Source organism: Monodon monoceros, unplaced genomic scaffold (genome assembly GCF_005190385.1).
Source record: "Monodon monoceros isolate NGI ecotype Baffin Bay Population unplaced genomic scaffold, NGI_Narwhal_1 Super_Scaffold_8, whole genome shotgun sequence".
NCBI lineage: Eukaryota > Metazoa > Chordata > Mammalia > Artiodactyla > Monodontidae > Monodon > Monodon monoceros.
In genome coordinates this window covers 607,611-621,771 of record NW_021703785.1, presented here as the reverse complement: position 1 = coordinate 621,771, position 14,161 = coordinate 607,611, and the positions used below count along the sequence as shown (strand labels likewise).

General features: G+C 59.1%; 1 protein-coding gene across 1 annotated transcript; it reads right to left on the bottom strand.

Moving 5' to 3' along the window:
• Positions 1 to 3,563: 3,563 nt before the first annotated feature.
• ADPRHL1 (ADP-ribosylhydrolase like 1) lies at positions 3,564 to 13,599 on the bottom strand. The gene is made up of 7 exons (XM_029210480.1): positions 13,386 to 13,599; positions 10,642 to 10,806; positions 8,438 to 8,563; positions 6,664 to 6,804; positions 5,558 to 5,685; positions 4,185 to 4,317; positions 3,564 to 3,721 (listed from the first exon to the last, which is right to left on the bottom strand). The coding sequence occupies exons 1-7, from the start codon at positions 13,597 to 13,599 to the stop codon at positions 3,564 to 3,566; spliced, it is 1,065 nt and encodes a 354-aa protein (XP_029066313.1).
• Positions 13,600 to 14,161: the final 562 nt, after the last annotated feature.

The window sequence follows — 14,161 nt, the reverse complement described above, 5'->3', positions numbered from 1 at the left end:
TGTGTCTGTGCGTGTCTGCGCGTGTCTCTGTGTGTGCGTGTCTGTGTGTGTCTGTGCGTGTCTCTGTGTCTCTATGTGTCTGTGCGTGTCTCTGTGTCTCTATGTGTGTGTGTGTCTGTACGTGTCTCTCTGTGTGTGCGTGTCTCTGTGTCTCTGCGTGTCTCTGTGTCTGTGCGTGTCTGTGCGCGTCTGCGCGCGCCTCCGCGTGCCCGCGTGTAGTGAGGGGAGAGAAGCAACGCCGCAAACTGGGTCCGGTATTAGTACAGTAGCAGTGGGTAAAACTGGGTGAAGGGTATACGGATTCTTTGAGCTCTTTTGTGAGTTTTGTGTGTTTGAAGTACTTGAAAACAAACGATTAAGATGGGACAGGGATGAAGCAAAGCCAACCTGAAAGCACAGATGGCCCTGGGCCAGTGGGGACACTTGGGACCCTGGGGGGGGGGGGTGTCTCTGGGTTTCCCCTGGTCCTGTGCCCCCAGGGGGTGCTGCAGTTCTGAGAGGGCCCTGTGGTTAGGCTCCCGCTAGCAAGTGTTTCCTCGTTTGCGTCCCCGGGGGCCTGGCAGTTGAGGGGAGATGCCCCTGGGGCCAGGCATGGGCTCTGGCTGGGTGTCATCGGGCACCAGAGCCTGAGCGCCAGCCAGAGGAAGCCACGGCCTAGTGTGTGGCCCCGCGCCGGAGCCACCCTTAGTGACGGGGGCGCGTGGAGCCCCCGAAAGCCTCGAGGCTGTCATTTCCCCCACGCTGGTTTTTCCCTGTAACATCAGGGGTGCTTGCCTTATATTTCTACTTCTTAACCGGAAATGAATCAACACGGGAGAGATTTTAACTCAAGTGGTCACGGTGTCCACGCTCTTACCTAAGAGTTACTCCCACCTTTGGGGTGAATTTCGGTGATGAGGTTTTTAAACCCCGTGTTTGGGTGAAACGTCAAGTTGGGTATTTCCTGCTCCATCACGTGGCATCTGGTCCATTTTTCCCATCCCGTCCGCTCCGGGTGCTGGGTTCATAATTCACCGAGGGCTCTGCCTGCGGATTTGGGGCTGTGGTGAAGCCTCGACGGGTCCCGGAGGCCGGTGGGGCGTTCAGGGAGTGCCTTGTCGGACGGCCTCTCCCACCCCTGAACCCACAGCATGGGGCGGTCAAGCACCGCCGCGGAGCCTCCCGCTAAGGAGGCCCGGGTTCAGGGGCACGCCTGGTGGTGGGGCCGCTGCACCCTCCGAGGGGGCCCTTCTGATCCTGCCCCGCGATTCAGCCCCGAGTGGCTCCCCCGACCGCGGGGGGTTGGGGGGGACATCATCTGGCTTCCAGACATGAAAACGCTGGGAAAATGATGGGAAATCTAATGCACAATCTCTAAGCAAAGAGTCTGGGGACAGGAATTAATTGAAATCGGCCTGAAGTCTGGAAGCTCGCCACAGGGCAGGGCCGTGCACCTGTCCCTGGGGACGCAAACCCTTCCCGCCGGGCACCGCTAAGGCGGGGGTGTGGCCAGAGGTGCAGGAAGAAAACAGCATGATGGCACATGCGTCAACGGAATTTCAGGCAAGAGTTAAAAAAACCGAGGGGCACATGTGTGACTACACAGAAAAATACCAGAAAGCCATCAAGTGAAAAATTCCCAAAGCAAATCATAGGTAATGTGTCATTCCTATTTGTGGAGGGAAGTCGTGTGTGTGTGTGTGTGTGTGTGTGTGTGTGTGTGTGTGTGTAACACACAAATGCATGTATGCAAACCCCCCCCTTCCCCGGCCGTATGTGTAGAGAACTTTCTGGAAGGACACGAAGGAATCGTGACCCACGGTTTCTCTGGTGCCTGGTGATGTGAGTCGGGGTGAGGGTTTGGAGGAACCCTGTTGCCCACATGCCCCATTTACGGGGTTGAGTTTCTGAAGCTGTGTGCAGGTATCACTTTTCTAATAAAAATGAAATCAGCAAGTGTTAAATTTTTTTAAAATTTGAGTAGGTATGGAATTCTCGTCATTACTTTTTATGGTTTTGTTTTTCTTTTCAACTGTTGCCTTTCTCTGGAATAGGAAAAGGAAATGGGGAGATAGTTCCACTCTTATTTTATGATGCTGGTGAATTTCTATTCACGTGTTTTAATTTAATCAGTCTATAAGGAGACTCATTCCCTGATTCTCAGGATGGGTTTAATTCTCCTACATTGTCACTAAAGGTGGAGACCAAGTGGCCTCCGATCCAGCCACCCCCATTCCTCCGATCACTTCCCTTCCGCACAGCAGACTGTGAAGGGCCGCTTTTAGGGAAAGCCGGGGACACGGGACAGACTCCACACAGGAAGCCCAGCCTGTCGTGTGTGTCTGGGAAAGTGTCGACTTACCTTAATTGGGTTCTGTTCCTGGAAGACAATTGTCATTAATCTCCCAGCCCCCCTAAACCTATCTGGACCCCGCATGGTGGAGCGTCCCCCCCTCTGCCTCTTCTGACTGCAAAGCACCTCGAGCAGCAAAGGTTAGTTCAGTTATCCAGAAACAAGGCGTGGAGCCCACTGTGTTACCATGTGCAGGATAGCCCAAGGTTTCTGTCCAGCACAGCTGAGAGCCTCACTTGCCCAAGGAGTGCAAAGTGATGGATTCTGTGGAAAACATGCCCATCCCGTCCCCTCGCCCAGGACGCCGGGAGGTGCCTCGGGGCTGAGTGTCTGCGTGTCCGGCAGGGACGGGCCTGGCTGTGCTCCAAGGCCAGCCTTCAGCACGCAGGGCCTGCGGTCACAAGACGGGCCCAGCCAAGCCGCCAAAGCACATGTTACACGTCAATCACCAACCGCTACTTTACTCACACCAGAGGCTACTTCAAAGAGATTTGTGTCCAAGGTTACTTTTAACAAGAGCAAGTGTGGAGAAGCCCCGGCCACGGGGAACAGGGCCAGCTCTGTCCTCGTCAGCGAGCCCGGGGCAGGGCGGCACGTGGGAGGATGCGGGCCGCACGAGGCCTCCGTTTCCTGGCTGCATCAGTTAGTCGTTCTGAGAGAGGCTGGCGTTAAATCTAGTGAGATGACACACGTGGGCTGGAGCTTAAACACAGCGCATGGCCCCGCAGGCGCAGGCGCCGGCCGCTCTTCCAGCTGCTCTGGGCATGCGGTGGCGAGGACGCAGACGCAGCGCCAGGTGCGGCCCCGTGAGGCTGGGAGCCCGAGGTGTGCAGGTGTCGGACCGCACGCCTAAGAGCTAGAAAGAGACCGCGCTGGGCGCCCTGCAGACCGAGGAGGCCGCCGAGCAGAGCCATGGTGCTTATGGCTGCTATTGGAATCAGTGAGCAAATGCGTTAGTTTTGCGACAGAATAAAATACACCGAGTGTCCCAGAGGCCCTCCGTGACCTTGTGTTTGGAGGTGGAGGCTGCTGACTCCAGAGGGACGTCAGTGAGGCACTTGGCTTGGCCAGGACGGGAAGACTATTCTCATAGGACAAACGATGTGTTTTATACAGCAGTTAGGCCTCTGAAATCGGGAGGAAAGTTAAGATGTCACATGAGCTGCGGGTGGCCCCCCGGGGCCCCAGAGGCACCAGCGGGCCGGCAGGGGCGGGGGGCGGGGAAAGGGCTTTACTTCTCCTCCGCGGACAGGCGGTAGAGCTCCTCGCCCAGGCGCCGCAGCTGCTCCTTGAGCTCCAGCTCGCGGTACAGGCCCGCGGGGACGGCGTCCAGGCCGTGCAGCAGCCCAAACAGGCAGCCGGCGATGGCCCCCGTGGCCCCGCTCTCACCTAGAACGAAGCACGGGCCCTCAGGGCTGCACGGCGGTCCCTGGCCCCCTTGCCCCCTTGCCCCCTTGCCAGGAGGCCGGGCCACCTCAGCCTCCGCCCTTGGCCTCAGCCAAAGCCCAGGTTTGCTCTGGGTGGTGCCGGGGAAGGGGGTGGGGGGGGTCCCCTCCCCCTCCTGGGACAGCCGCACACCCTGGTGCGCTCGGGTGACCACCTCCCGCGGGTCCTGCCCACGCGCTGCGCACCACCCCCGCCGCCCCCGCTTCAGGCTCTCAGCCTCCTACCCACCCAGTCCGCCGGCGGCCCTGGCCCGCTGCCCCTTCTCCACTCCCCCGCCCCGGGAAGTGTCGCGTCTCCACACCTGGGCACCCGGAGGTCCCAGCAGTGTAGGTGGGGAGCCCGGGGCCTGGCAGGAGGGTCTGGCTGGTGGCCTCTTACTTCACACTCACGAGAAGGTGCATCTCACCTCCGTGGAACATGGCCCGGTGGCAGAGCTCCGTCCAGCTGCCCTTGGCTCCTAAAAGGGCATCGTAGGCAATCATGGGGGCGTCGTGGCCCCGCCGGCCCCCTCGACCTTCCGAGCTCCATTTCCTGTAGGTCTGGAGAAAGCACCACAGGTCAGAGGCACAGGCCGCCGGGAACCACGTCCCATGCGTTAGAGCACGAGCTTCTGGGTTCATCTGTGCGCCGACGTGGCGCCCCTGTGTGCCGTGCACTGCCCCAGGGCTGCGGGTGGGCACTGGCTTCCCGTGTGTCTCACGCCAGCCGTTCCGCAGATAAGCAAACACGCCACCTGCCGGGCAGCAGACTCTATGACAGAGACAGCCGTCAAGGGGTCTGGAGTGCTGTGATGGGGCTGCTGTGACAGCACAGCTGGGCGCCACTGCGCGATGTGAGGTCTGCGTGGGGCACAGGGACAAGCGAGGCCGGGCAGGGGTGCCGCGTGTGGTCAGGGCCGCAGGCCGGCCAGAGGACATGGTTGGGGAGGCCACGGTGGCTTGAGCAGCTGGTGGCTCAGAGCAGGTCCCTGTGGGTCTGTGGCGAAGGCTGACGAGGGGCAGGGGCCAGATTGGGCCGGGGAGGTGGACGCAGGCAGGTCACACCCCTGGGCCTTAGCAGCAGAGTCAGTGTCGGTTTGGGGCAACAGCATCTCCACAGGAAGAACGGTGTTTCTGAGTCTTTCTGCGTCGGGGGGCCCATGAGAGATAAATGAAAGGGTGGTAGGAAGCACCTAAAAAGGGAAGGGTGGACCCTTCCTCTCCCCCTGCTCCTTCCTGACACCTGGAATGCAGATGTGCTGGCTGGAGTGGGAGCAGCCAGTTTGGACTATGAGGCGTGCTCACAGAACAGCAGAGCAGCCAGACAGAGGATCCTCAGCTCCTCACTGCAAGGGGCTTCTGACTCAGCTCTGATTCCCTTGATGTGAGGATAATGAACTTCTGTCTTGGTTAAACCGCAGTTACAGTGGTTTCTCTTATGCTACCAAACACGATCCTGACAATTTTAGCCACTTGGGGGGGGGGTTTCTCAGCATGGGGAATGCCGGTGGTTTGCACAGACTTATTCATCCCTCTATCCCCAGTCCCTAGAAGAGATGAAGTGAGATGGACTATTTTCACATTTTCAACTTTTCTAGCACAAATCGTGCTTATAGTCAGAGAAAATGAAAAGATAAAAGCACCATCCATTTCCAATGGGCTTCCTTCGAAAAGCCTTCCACGGCCCCGCCTTCCAGCTGCTCCCTCAGCCCACCTCCACCGCGGGGTCCCGTACAGCCGGGGGCAGCAGGCGGCGGCCCCGACAGCCCCTGCTCGCCACCCATGTCGCCGGCAGACCTACCTTGTCCCTCTCCTCCGCGTTGTAGCGGTCGGGAAAGCTGGCCTCATTCTCCGTGTCCTCACTGATTTTTCTCTCCTCCAAGTAAAACTGCCATTTAGCTTCAAAGTAAAACCAGTGCTCCTGGTATTCTAAACACAGAGATCAGGTGAGTGGGCTGTGGCGGCCGTCTAGCTGGGCGCTGTGGGCAGCGGGCGGGAGGGAGGAGGCAGAGCCCACGCCCTCCGCCCAGTCTGGGGCAGAGGAGGGCCTGGCGCCTCGCCTCGGCTAAGGCTCGGGAAATTCGAAAATGCTCACATTGTAGCTACTTTGAAATACCAGCAAGGAAGATGGAGATCGAAACCAACCCAAAGAATTGCTTGACAATGTGCTGAACTAAGGCAGCGATCGCAGTATTTTTATTTTTAAGTGGCTTCTCTTGAAAATTCTGAGCCTGTGTATTTTTCAGAATTAATTTTATTTATTTATGGCTGCGTTGGGTCTTTGTTGCTGCGTGGGGGCTACTCTTCGTTGTGGTGAGCGTGCTTCTCACTGCGGTGGCTTCTCGTTGCGGAGCACAGGCTCTAGAGCACAGGCTCAGTAGTTGTGGCGCACAGGCTTAGTTGCTCTGCAGCATGTGAAATCTTCCCGGACCGGGGCTCGAACCTGTGTACCCTGCCTTGGCAGGCGGATTCTTAACCACTGCGTCACCAGGGAAGCCCTGAACCCGTGTATTTTTATTAACCCAACACTGTGCCTGCAAAGTCAGGAGAGAGGACGTTCGTTATCCCCAACTAGCAGCTTGACCTCCAAGTCCCAGAGGCGCTGAAGCGACTTTTCTGAAGTCATTTTAGGAAGATGCTGCTGAAAAGTCTGGAGCAGCAGCTGCAACGGCTCGTGGATGACGGGTGTGTGTGTGGGGGGGGGGTGCCCGCGTCTCGAGAACCCAGAGGGGATCCCCGTGCTCGCCTGACCCTCTGCCCTCTGGCCAGGCGATACTGCAGACCTTCTTTGTGGGGTCAGCCTGTCACACGGCCCCCCCAGTCTGTCCAAGTCTGCTCTGGGTGTGGCTGGAGCCCACCTCCTTCTAAGGTGCCGGGGGAGGGTGTCGGGAGGGAGGCCGGGCTCACCTGCCAGGTGTCGGATGGTCCTCTTACAATACTCCTCGGCCAGCGGGACTGTCCTCAGCATGTCTCGTCCCCACCGCTCCAGCCGCTTGCCCTGAACGGCGTACGATGCAAACAGGGCCGTGCACAGGGACCCGAGGAAGCCTGGGGTGGCAGGAGAGAGGGTCAAAGTTGGCACTAGCCACGCCCCCTCCCAGGTGCTGGACACGCTGTGTCCCTGGGCTTTGCCAATTTGACCTTCAGTTACCGTCTGCAAGGGGGCAGCGGCGGGGTGGGGAGAGCACGATCCCTGCCTCCAAGCGCTGCTGTGGGCACGGGATCCAAGCCCAGGTGAGCCCCTGCCGAGCTGCCCCGCGAGCGGCCACGGGAAGCAGGGCCCCAGGGAGGCGTCAGCCGCAACCACTTCTGGGGCAGGGACGAGCGTCTGGTTCTGGCGCCCGGGGTCCAGCTGCCGTCCTGACCACCTGCCACCGCCCACCTCCCGTCACGGGGTACTTCAGCTCCAGATCTGGGACGCACGCTCCCAGGCAGTAAAGGTAAGAAAAACTGACACTTGCCTCCAAAGGCAGTTCAAAAATTGCAAAGGAGAGTGGAGTTAAAACGCGCTTCCCGGTATCAAGTGTGTGCTGTCCGACCCTAGTCACCAGCCTAGTAATATATAAATTACCCAGCTCTTAAACATGCGAAACAACATTTCTTTAATAAGAGTGGGCAGGGCTTCCCTGGTGGCCCAGTGGTTGAGAGTCCGCCTGCCAATGCAGGGGACACGGGTTCATGCCCCGGTCCGGGAGGATCCCACATGCCGCGGAGCGGCTGGGCCCGTGAGCCATGGCCGCTGAGCCTGCGCGTCCGTAGCCTGTGCTCCGCAACGGGAGAGGCCACAACAAGAGTGGGCAATAAATTAACCAATGTTATAGATGTTTAAACTCTCACCCCAGGCTCTCGTACTCATGGCATTGTTTCCAAACGTTCAACATTTTCCTGTTGGAAGGCTGTTTATGTTTAATTCACTTCTGCTGAGTCGGGGGTTAGCAAACTCCTCTCCACCACCCGGACGTTGCCGCCCGGCTGAATTACATGGCTTTGTGCTCAGAGATCTGACGGGCTCATCCGTGGGGTCCGTGGCTCAGCGGCCGCGCCTGCTGTGGACTCAGCGGCGTGTTTTACCACGTCCACGCCTCAGGTGCCACGGCGCCCACGTCGGCTGCTTCCTGGAGGGCACAGGGTGGCCCTCGCGGCTCAGGGGGCGACACCAGTAAGCCCGGACCCTGCAGGTGACCTTGAAAGGAGCACAGTCACCGAGAGCAGCTGGCACCCTCGACCCCGGGGGCCGGGAGCCGAGCTCAGCCAGAACTCAGGAGGGTTCTCCTTTCCTGAAGCTGAGCTGGCTGCTCCCCGGTCACGTCTCACCGGCGGGCACTGGGTCGGCAGGCCTGCCCTCCCTCTGGAGCCCGACCCTGGGGGGGCAGCCTGGAGTGTGGGCCCCCTGCGCACCCGGAGCGCTTTGTCCTGACACACGGGGGGGGCGGCTTCTGCCGCCACAGTCACCGGACCCGTCCAGGGCGCGGCGCACAGCGCCCACGGGGCCCGACGGCGGCGCCGGCTCCCCGCTGGACAGCCCGGCCGAAGTGCCGGCTCCTGGGGCTCCAGCCAGACCCCAGGCTCTTTCGGAACCGGTGCCGTCCTGCTTTTCTTGTGACGTGACCGACTTTGAAGCAGGGAGAAGGCCTTCCTGTCCGGCCTCCCCACGCCTCCCTGCCGCCCGCGGCTGCCTCACCTGTGGGATGGTTGTGCGTCATCCGGCCACACTCCACGCTGACCTCGAGGAGCGTCTCCAGCCGCTCCGGCTGCCAGTACCGCATGCCCACGCACATCGCCTTGGTGGCAGCGCCAAACCCGGAGCCTGCGTGGAACGTGGGATACCTGGTCTTAGACCTCTGTGCCGGGGACGCTGGCTCTGGAAGTCTAGCTTTCACAAACCATATGAAGATGTACAAAAACTATGTGCTGCCATGATTATCACAGGGTCATTTAAATGAGTCAAAAGTAGGGAAATTGCCCACACTCCTGACAAAGAAAAGAGAGGAAAGAAGTTGCAAAGCAGCCATTAAAAACAGGATTTTTGATGGGATGAGGAAATGCTCCTTCTGGGAAAACGTAGGAGAGAGAATTGCACACACAGTATGCTTTCAACGATATGTTTCCTCCTTTTTTTTTTTTTTTTTTTTTTTGCGCGGTACGCGGGCCTCTCACTGCCGCGGCCTCTCCCGTTGCGGAGCACAGGCTCCGGACACGCAGGCTCAGCGGCCATGGCTCACGGGCCCAGCTGCTCTGCGGCATGTGGGATCTTCCCGGACCGGGGCATGAACCCGTGTCCCCTGCATCGGCAGGCGGACTCTCAACCACTGCTCCACCAGGGAAGCCCACATCGTTATTCCTTTTAATGCCACATCTTTTAGAGAGGGTTAAATAATAAGTCAGCACCCGCGTCCTCACCGTTTCCACCGCCTCCCTGCCCCACTGGCAGTGTCATCCTGCCCGAAGGACGTCCTGGGCATCTCTCCCTGGGCACCTGCCCGGCATGAACTCCTCAGTTCGTTTGTCTGCAAAGGCCACTTGGCCTTCACTCGGGAAGGCGTCCTCTGGGTTTCGGTCTGGCTGGTGCTTTCTCTGCACCCGGATGGCTCTGCCTCTGACGAGAACCTGCCGTCTTTGCCTTGGTGGTCAGCACTGGAGACGCGTTCCTGTCTTTATTATTAGTTTGGAGCGGTTTGATTGCTATGTGCCTTGGTGTAGTTTGCTTTGTGTTTCTTGTGCTTGGAATTTATTGAGATTCTTGGGCATGTGAGTTTATGTTTTGCATCAAATTTGGAAAAATTTGGCCACTATTTCTTCACATTTTTTTTGTTCCCCCTCCCCTTTTAAGGACTCCAGTTATAGGTGCGTGAGTGCTCGTGAGTGCTTTGACTTGTGCTGTGGCTCCCTGGTGCCCTTTTCACATTCTGCGCTTTTTTTTTTTTTTCTGTATGTCCCATTTTGGATAGTTTCTATCGCTGTGCCTTTGAACTCACTAACCTTTCCTTCTGAAATGTCTAATCTGCTGTTAATCTCAGTCAGTGAATTTTTTTTTTTTTTTGCGGTTCGCGGGCCTCTCACTGCTGTGGCCTCTCCTGTTGCGGAGCACAGGCTCCGGACGCGCAGGCCCAGCGGCCATGGCTCACGGGCCCAGCCGCTCCGCGGCATGTGGGATCCTCCCGGACCGGGGCACAAACCCGTGTCCCCTGCATCGGCAGGCGGACTCTCAACCACTGCGCCACCAGGGAAGCCCCTCAGTCAGTGAATTTTTAAACTCAGACATTGTACTGTTTTTCTCTAGAACTGTGATGTAGATCTTTTTATACCTACATGTCTCTATTTAACCTTTCAAAAATATCGAATCCACACTATTTTATATCCTTACCTGGTAACTTTAGTGATGGTGTCAGGGTTCGTCAGTTCTGATTTACTGCTGTTTCTCTTTGTTATGGACCATGTCTCCTGCTTCTTTATGTGCCAGTAACATTTGATTTGATGGCATCCTTCAAGGTAAACCCAGAAGGACAGGTATGCCCTCAGAGTCAACCTGGAGGGCGTGTCCAGGACCCCAGGAGCAGAGGCCCTGGGGGCAGAGACTGCAGCTGCCTGATAACATCACCCCGAGGACACATGAGATCATCACAGAGACAGACATTTATGCAGGCGGTGTGTGCTTTCCTTGATGCACTGGCTAAAAATAACACATTTAAAGGGAAAGCAGTGGGAAAATGTTCCTTAAAATAAACCAGGGATGGTGACAGAGGAGCTGGGCATGCTAGTGACTCTGAAGCCGGCGCCCAGGCTGGCTGGCTCCCTGGGCGGCCGGTCAGTGGGGTGACAGGCAGGGTAGTGTCATGGGGCCCTGTAGCCCCGTGGCCTTGGAGGGAGAGGAACTCATGCTCTGACCTTTCTCATTGAAGGGCGTGTGCCAGGCCAGGAGATAGTTGTCGGGCTTCAGCTGCGAGCAGCCCTCGACGGTGGCCGGGTCTACCCGCTGCCCCGGGAGCTTCTCGAGCACGTCCACGTAGCGTCGCACCATCTCACGGTACAGGTCGTCCAGGCACCAGAAATCTGGGGCGGAAAGGGGGTGTGTGGGGGGCAGGGTCAGACAAGGGGCGGGTGGAAGGCAGCGACAAGGGAAGCGACGACCGGCGTCCGGCCCCATCCCCCCAGGAGGAGGGAGAGTCTGGGGTCGGCTCACAGGACCCTGGCTCCCCGGAGAAACCTGACCGCAGACGAACAATGCACTGTGGATCTCATTGAATTTCAGATGCTGTAGTTTGGTGCTGTGCCTCTTCTAGCTACACACCAGAATCTAGGAAAACCCAGGATCCTCATACACAGCTCGCGGTTCTATCCGTGAGATGCCCAACTGGCCCGAAACCTGCCTGTTCCTCGGGCCCTCGGGGACCCACGTCCAGGGTACAGGGAGCTGACCCTCTCCCATCTCCCTGTCAGCGAAGCGGCCAAGTGCCCGCTGCCCACCGTCCCCACTGCCTCTTCGTGGGAAGGCGTTCTGGGGACAGGCGTGGTCTCGAGTCCCTCGGAGATCATGGGCCACAGGACAGGGGCGCCCAGGCTGTCACCTGGGTGACACCGGGTTTGGCTGACCTGTACTGGGTGATCTCACGTGACGCGCCCCCCCGCCCCCGCAACGCGCCCATCACTGCAGGGTCAGGCTCCTGTCTGTCTACTGTTTCCTCCCAGATAAGGCTCAGCAAGGGGCGGTCACTTGCCGAGGCCAGAGCTGGCCAATGGATTTCAATCGCAAAGCCTGAGCACTTCTGCCATTAAATGACTCCACAGCATGGTGTACAGAGGCCACACACCCTCCAAAGTTGGGGCCCAAGGTGCCTGGTCACACGGAGAGCAGACCGGACACTGCAGGGCAGGGCGCACCTGCCAACACAGCTGACGGGCACCGGGAACCCGGCCTGTGCGGGGCTGCATCTCAGGCCTCGGGGACCGGCCCTCCTCTCCGGAAGTCTGCCTGTCCTTGGAAATCGCGTGAAGAGTCGTTGTCCATCGGGGCCCCTGAACTATCGCGTGTCCAGCAGCCCCAGCAGGCGGGATGGCGCTTCAGATGCAGGCACGAAGCTGTCTGGGTTCCGGTCCGCACTCACTGTGCACCGCTGGGCAGGTTACTCAGCGCCAAACAGCGGGTGTGGATTGGAACCACACTCTGTGCGTCGTTCCTTTATCTGTAGCCCCTCGTAATAAAGCCGACCTGCAGGGCGGTGCGAGGACCTGATGACGCCGCCCACAGTTAGCACAGCACCCGGCCACAGTCAGTCTGCTGTCGCTGTGACTCGGGGGCTCAGAGGCCCCTTCCACCCACTGCAGTTCGTTATTAAAGAAAAAAGCTGGGCTGTTTGAAAACTAAACGTCAATGAAATTCCAACTTGTATGTTTAGGGAGCTGAAAACACATTCGCTTGCCGAGTTTCTGGGGGCGCAGGCCTGCCCGGGCGTGCCCTGGTGACCCGCTGGCCAGAGGGCGTGCGTCTGTCCAGCTGCGCCCGCAGCCATCGGAACTGGGCCCACTGCCACCATCCTCACCCAGGGCGGATTCCGCCCTATTCCTGCCAAGGGGACAGGACTCGATCCAACCCGGGGGAGCACGTTCTCGTCGGGGGCCGAGCCGGGAGCTGTCCTGGGGGCTGCCGCATGGGACGGAGACACGCCGTGGGCTCTGCCAGGTGAGGACCAACACAAGGGCACATGGACTGACACGGAGGGACGCGGGAACCTGCCTGAAAGCCTCACTGCCCCCAGTTTCGGAGTTTGCAGACTCAGAAGGACACTCGCTGCGCCAGCTTGCCGTGACGCTGTCTTATCTGAGGTGCCTTAGCTCTCCCCCCGGCTACTTGGGAACCGGCAGAGCAGGCGGCATTCCTGTGCGGTGACAGCAGAGCTAAACCCGGCTACTGGCACCAGCCCGCGGGGTGAGCACATGGTGACACGTACGTTCCAGCCACTTCAGAGCTGCCGTAAGTTCTAATTTTGCAGTGACGTGCTCACCACTCGATACCTGTGGGGAAGCTGCGCCTCACAGACACCCGCTGCTTCTCTGAAACTCAGTGAAGACTTGCTCCTAAAATCAACCTGCTTCTTAAGGAAGCGTGTCTCCCCTCAAGTCATAGCATCTTCTTAGGACAACTGGGAAACAGCAGCAACTCTCCGAGCTAAATCCTATTTTGGTAGGTGGCGTTTTAACCACAGTTCATTGGAATTTAGAAGTAATTCCCCCAAATATCACCGTAATGGGTCCAAACTTCAAACTGGCTTATTATTTTATGTATTGTTGAAATAAACTCAGACGCAGGCTTACTACCTGCAGTGAAAAGCTGAGCCCTCATTCCAAACCGCGAAGCGAGCCATTCGGTTGGTTTTAACCCTAGAGACAGAGGCTCGGCCGAGTGACTGTTTACGAAACAGTGAAAGTCCCGGTTTAAGAACCTGAGGCCACAGATGAGCAGAGTGACACTGTCACCCGAGAGGCTGCGTGGGAACACAACCACGGCACGTCCGGTTCGCTGGGGACCCGGGTGTGACAAGCTTGTTTCAGCAGCGGCAGTGGGTGACCCCCGGCCCCCCCTCCCCGCGGGATCCCGCGCTCCCGCCCGCCAGCACGCCGGGGCTGAGCCTCACCTGTGACCAGGGCCCCTGCCGTCGCCATGTGCATGATGGTGTTGTCGCTCACCGGCCACCTCTCTGGAGAGAGCACCAGGTGGTCCAGTCCCCCCACCTTTCCCGGCTCCTTCTGGACCTTGGGGCCCGAGGCGCTGTCCTCCCCGAAGGCGTGTCCGTGTCCGAGTGCATCGCCCACGGCCCCCAGCAGCATCGCAGCCTGAAACTTCTCCATCTCTGCCGGCAGCTGCCGGACGCCCAGCCTTCAGCCCGCCCCGCCGGCCCCTGTTCTGGTCGCCGCGTCGCCGTCGGGAGCCTCCCCGATCGGCCAGGCGCCCTCTTCTGTCCCGGGCGGGCGGGCGGCACCAATGAGGAAGCCGTCTGGGCACGCAGCCCGCAGCCACGTGGTGCGCCCAGAGCTGGCTCTTCAGTGGGGGCACCTGCGGCTCAGAGCACCGCTTCAGAGGGAGGTCTGCACGGCGCGCTGGGGAGATGCACACGTTTCTAGAGCTTCCAGGTGTAATTCGCGCACCGTCGGGCTCACTGCGTTCGGTCCAGTCACGCGGCGTGCGTCAACCTTCCCCGCGGCCCGGGCGGAGAGCCCGCCCAAGCCGCGGCCCCTCTGCTCCCTGGGCCTCCACCCACCCACTTGGTCTCTGTGGCTCTGCCTTTCCGGGACTTTCAATTACACGGGATCGCGCTCGGCGGCCTTCATGCTGCGACTCGGCTGTCACACGCACGGCTCTGTTTTCCGGAGGACTCGTTGATTATAAAGCGTGTTTATGGTAGAAAACTGC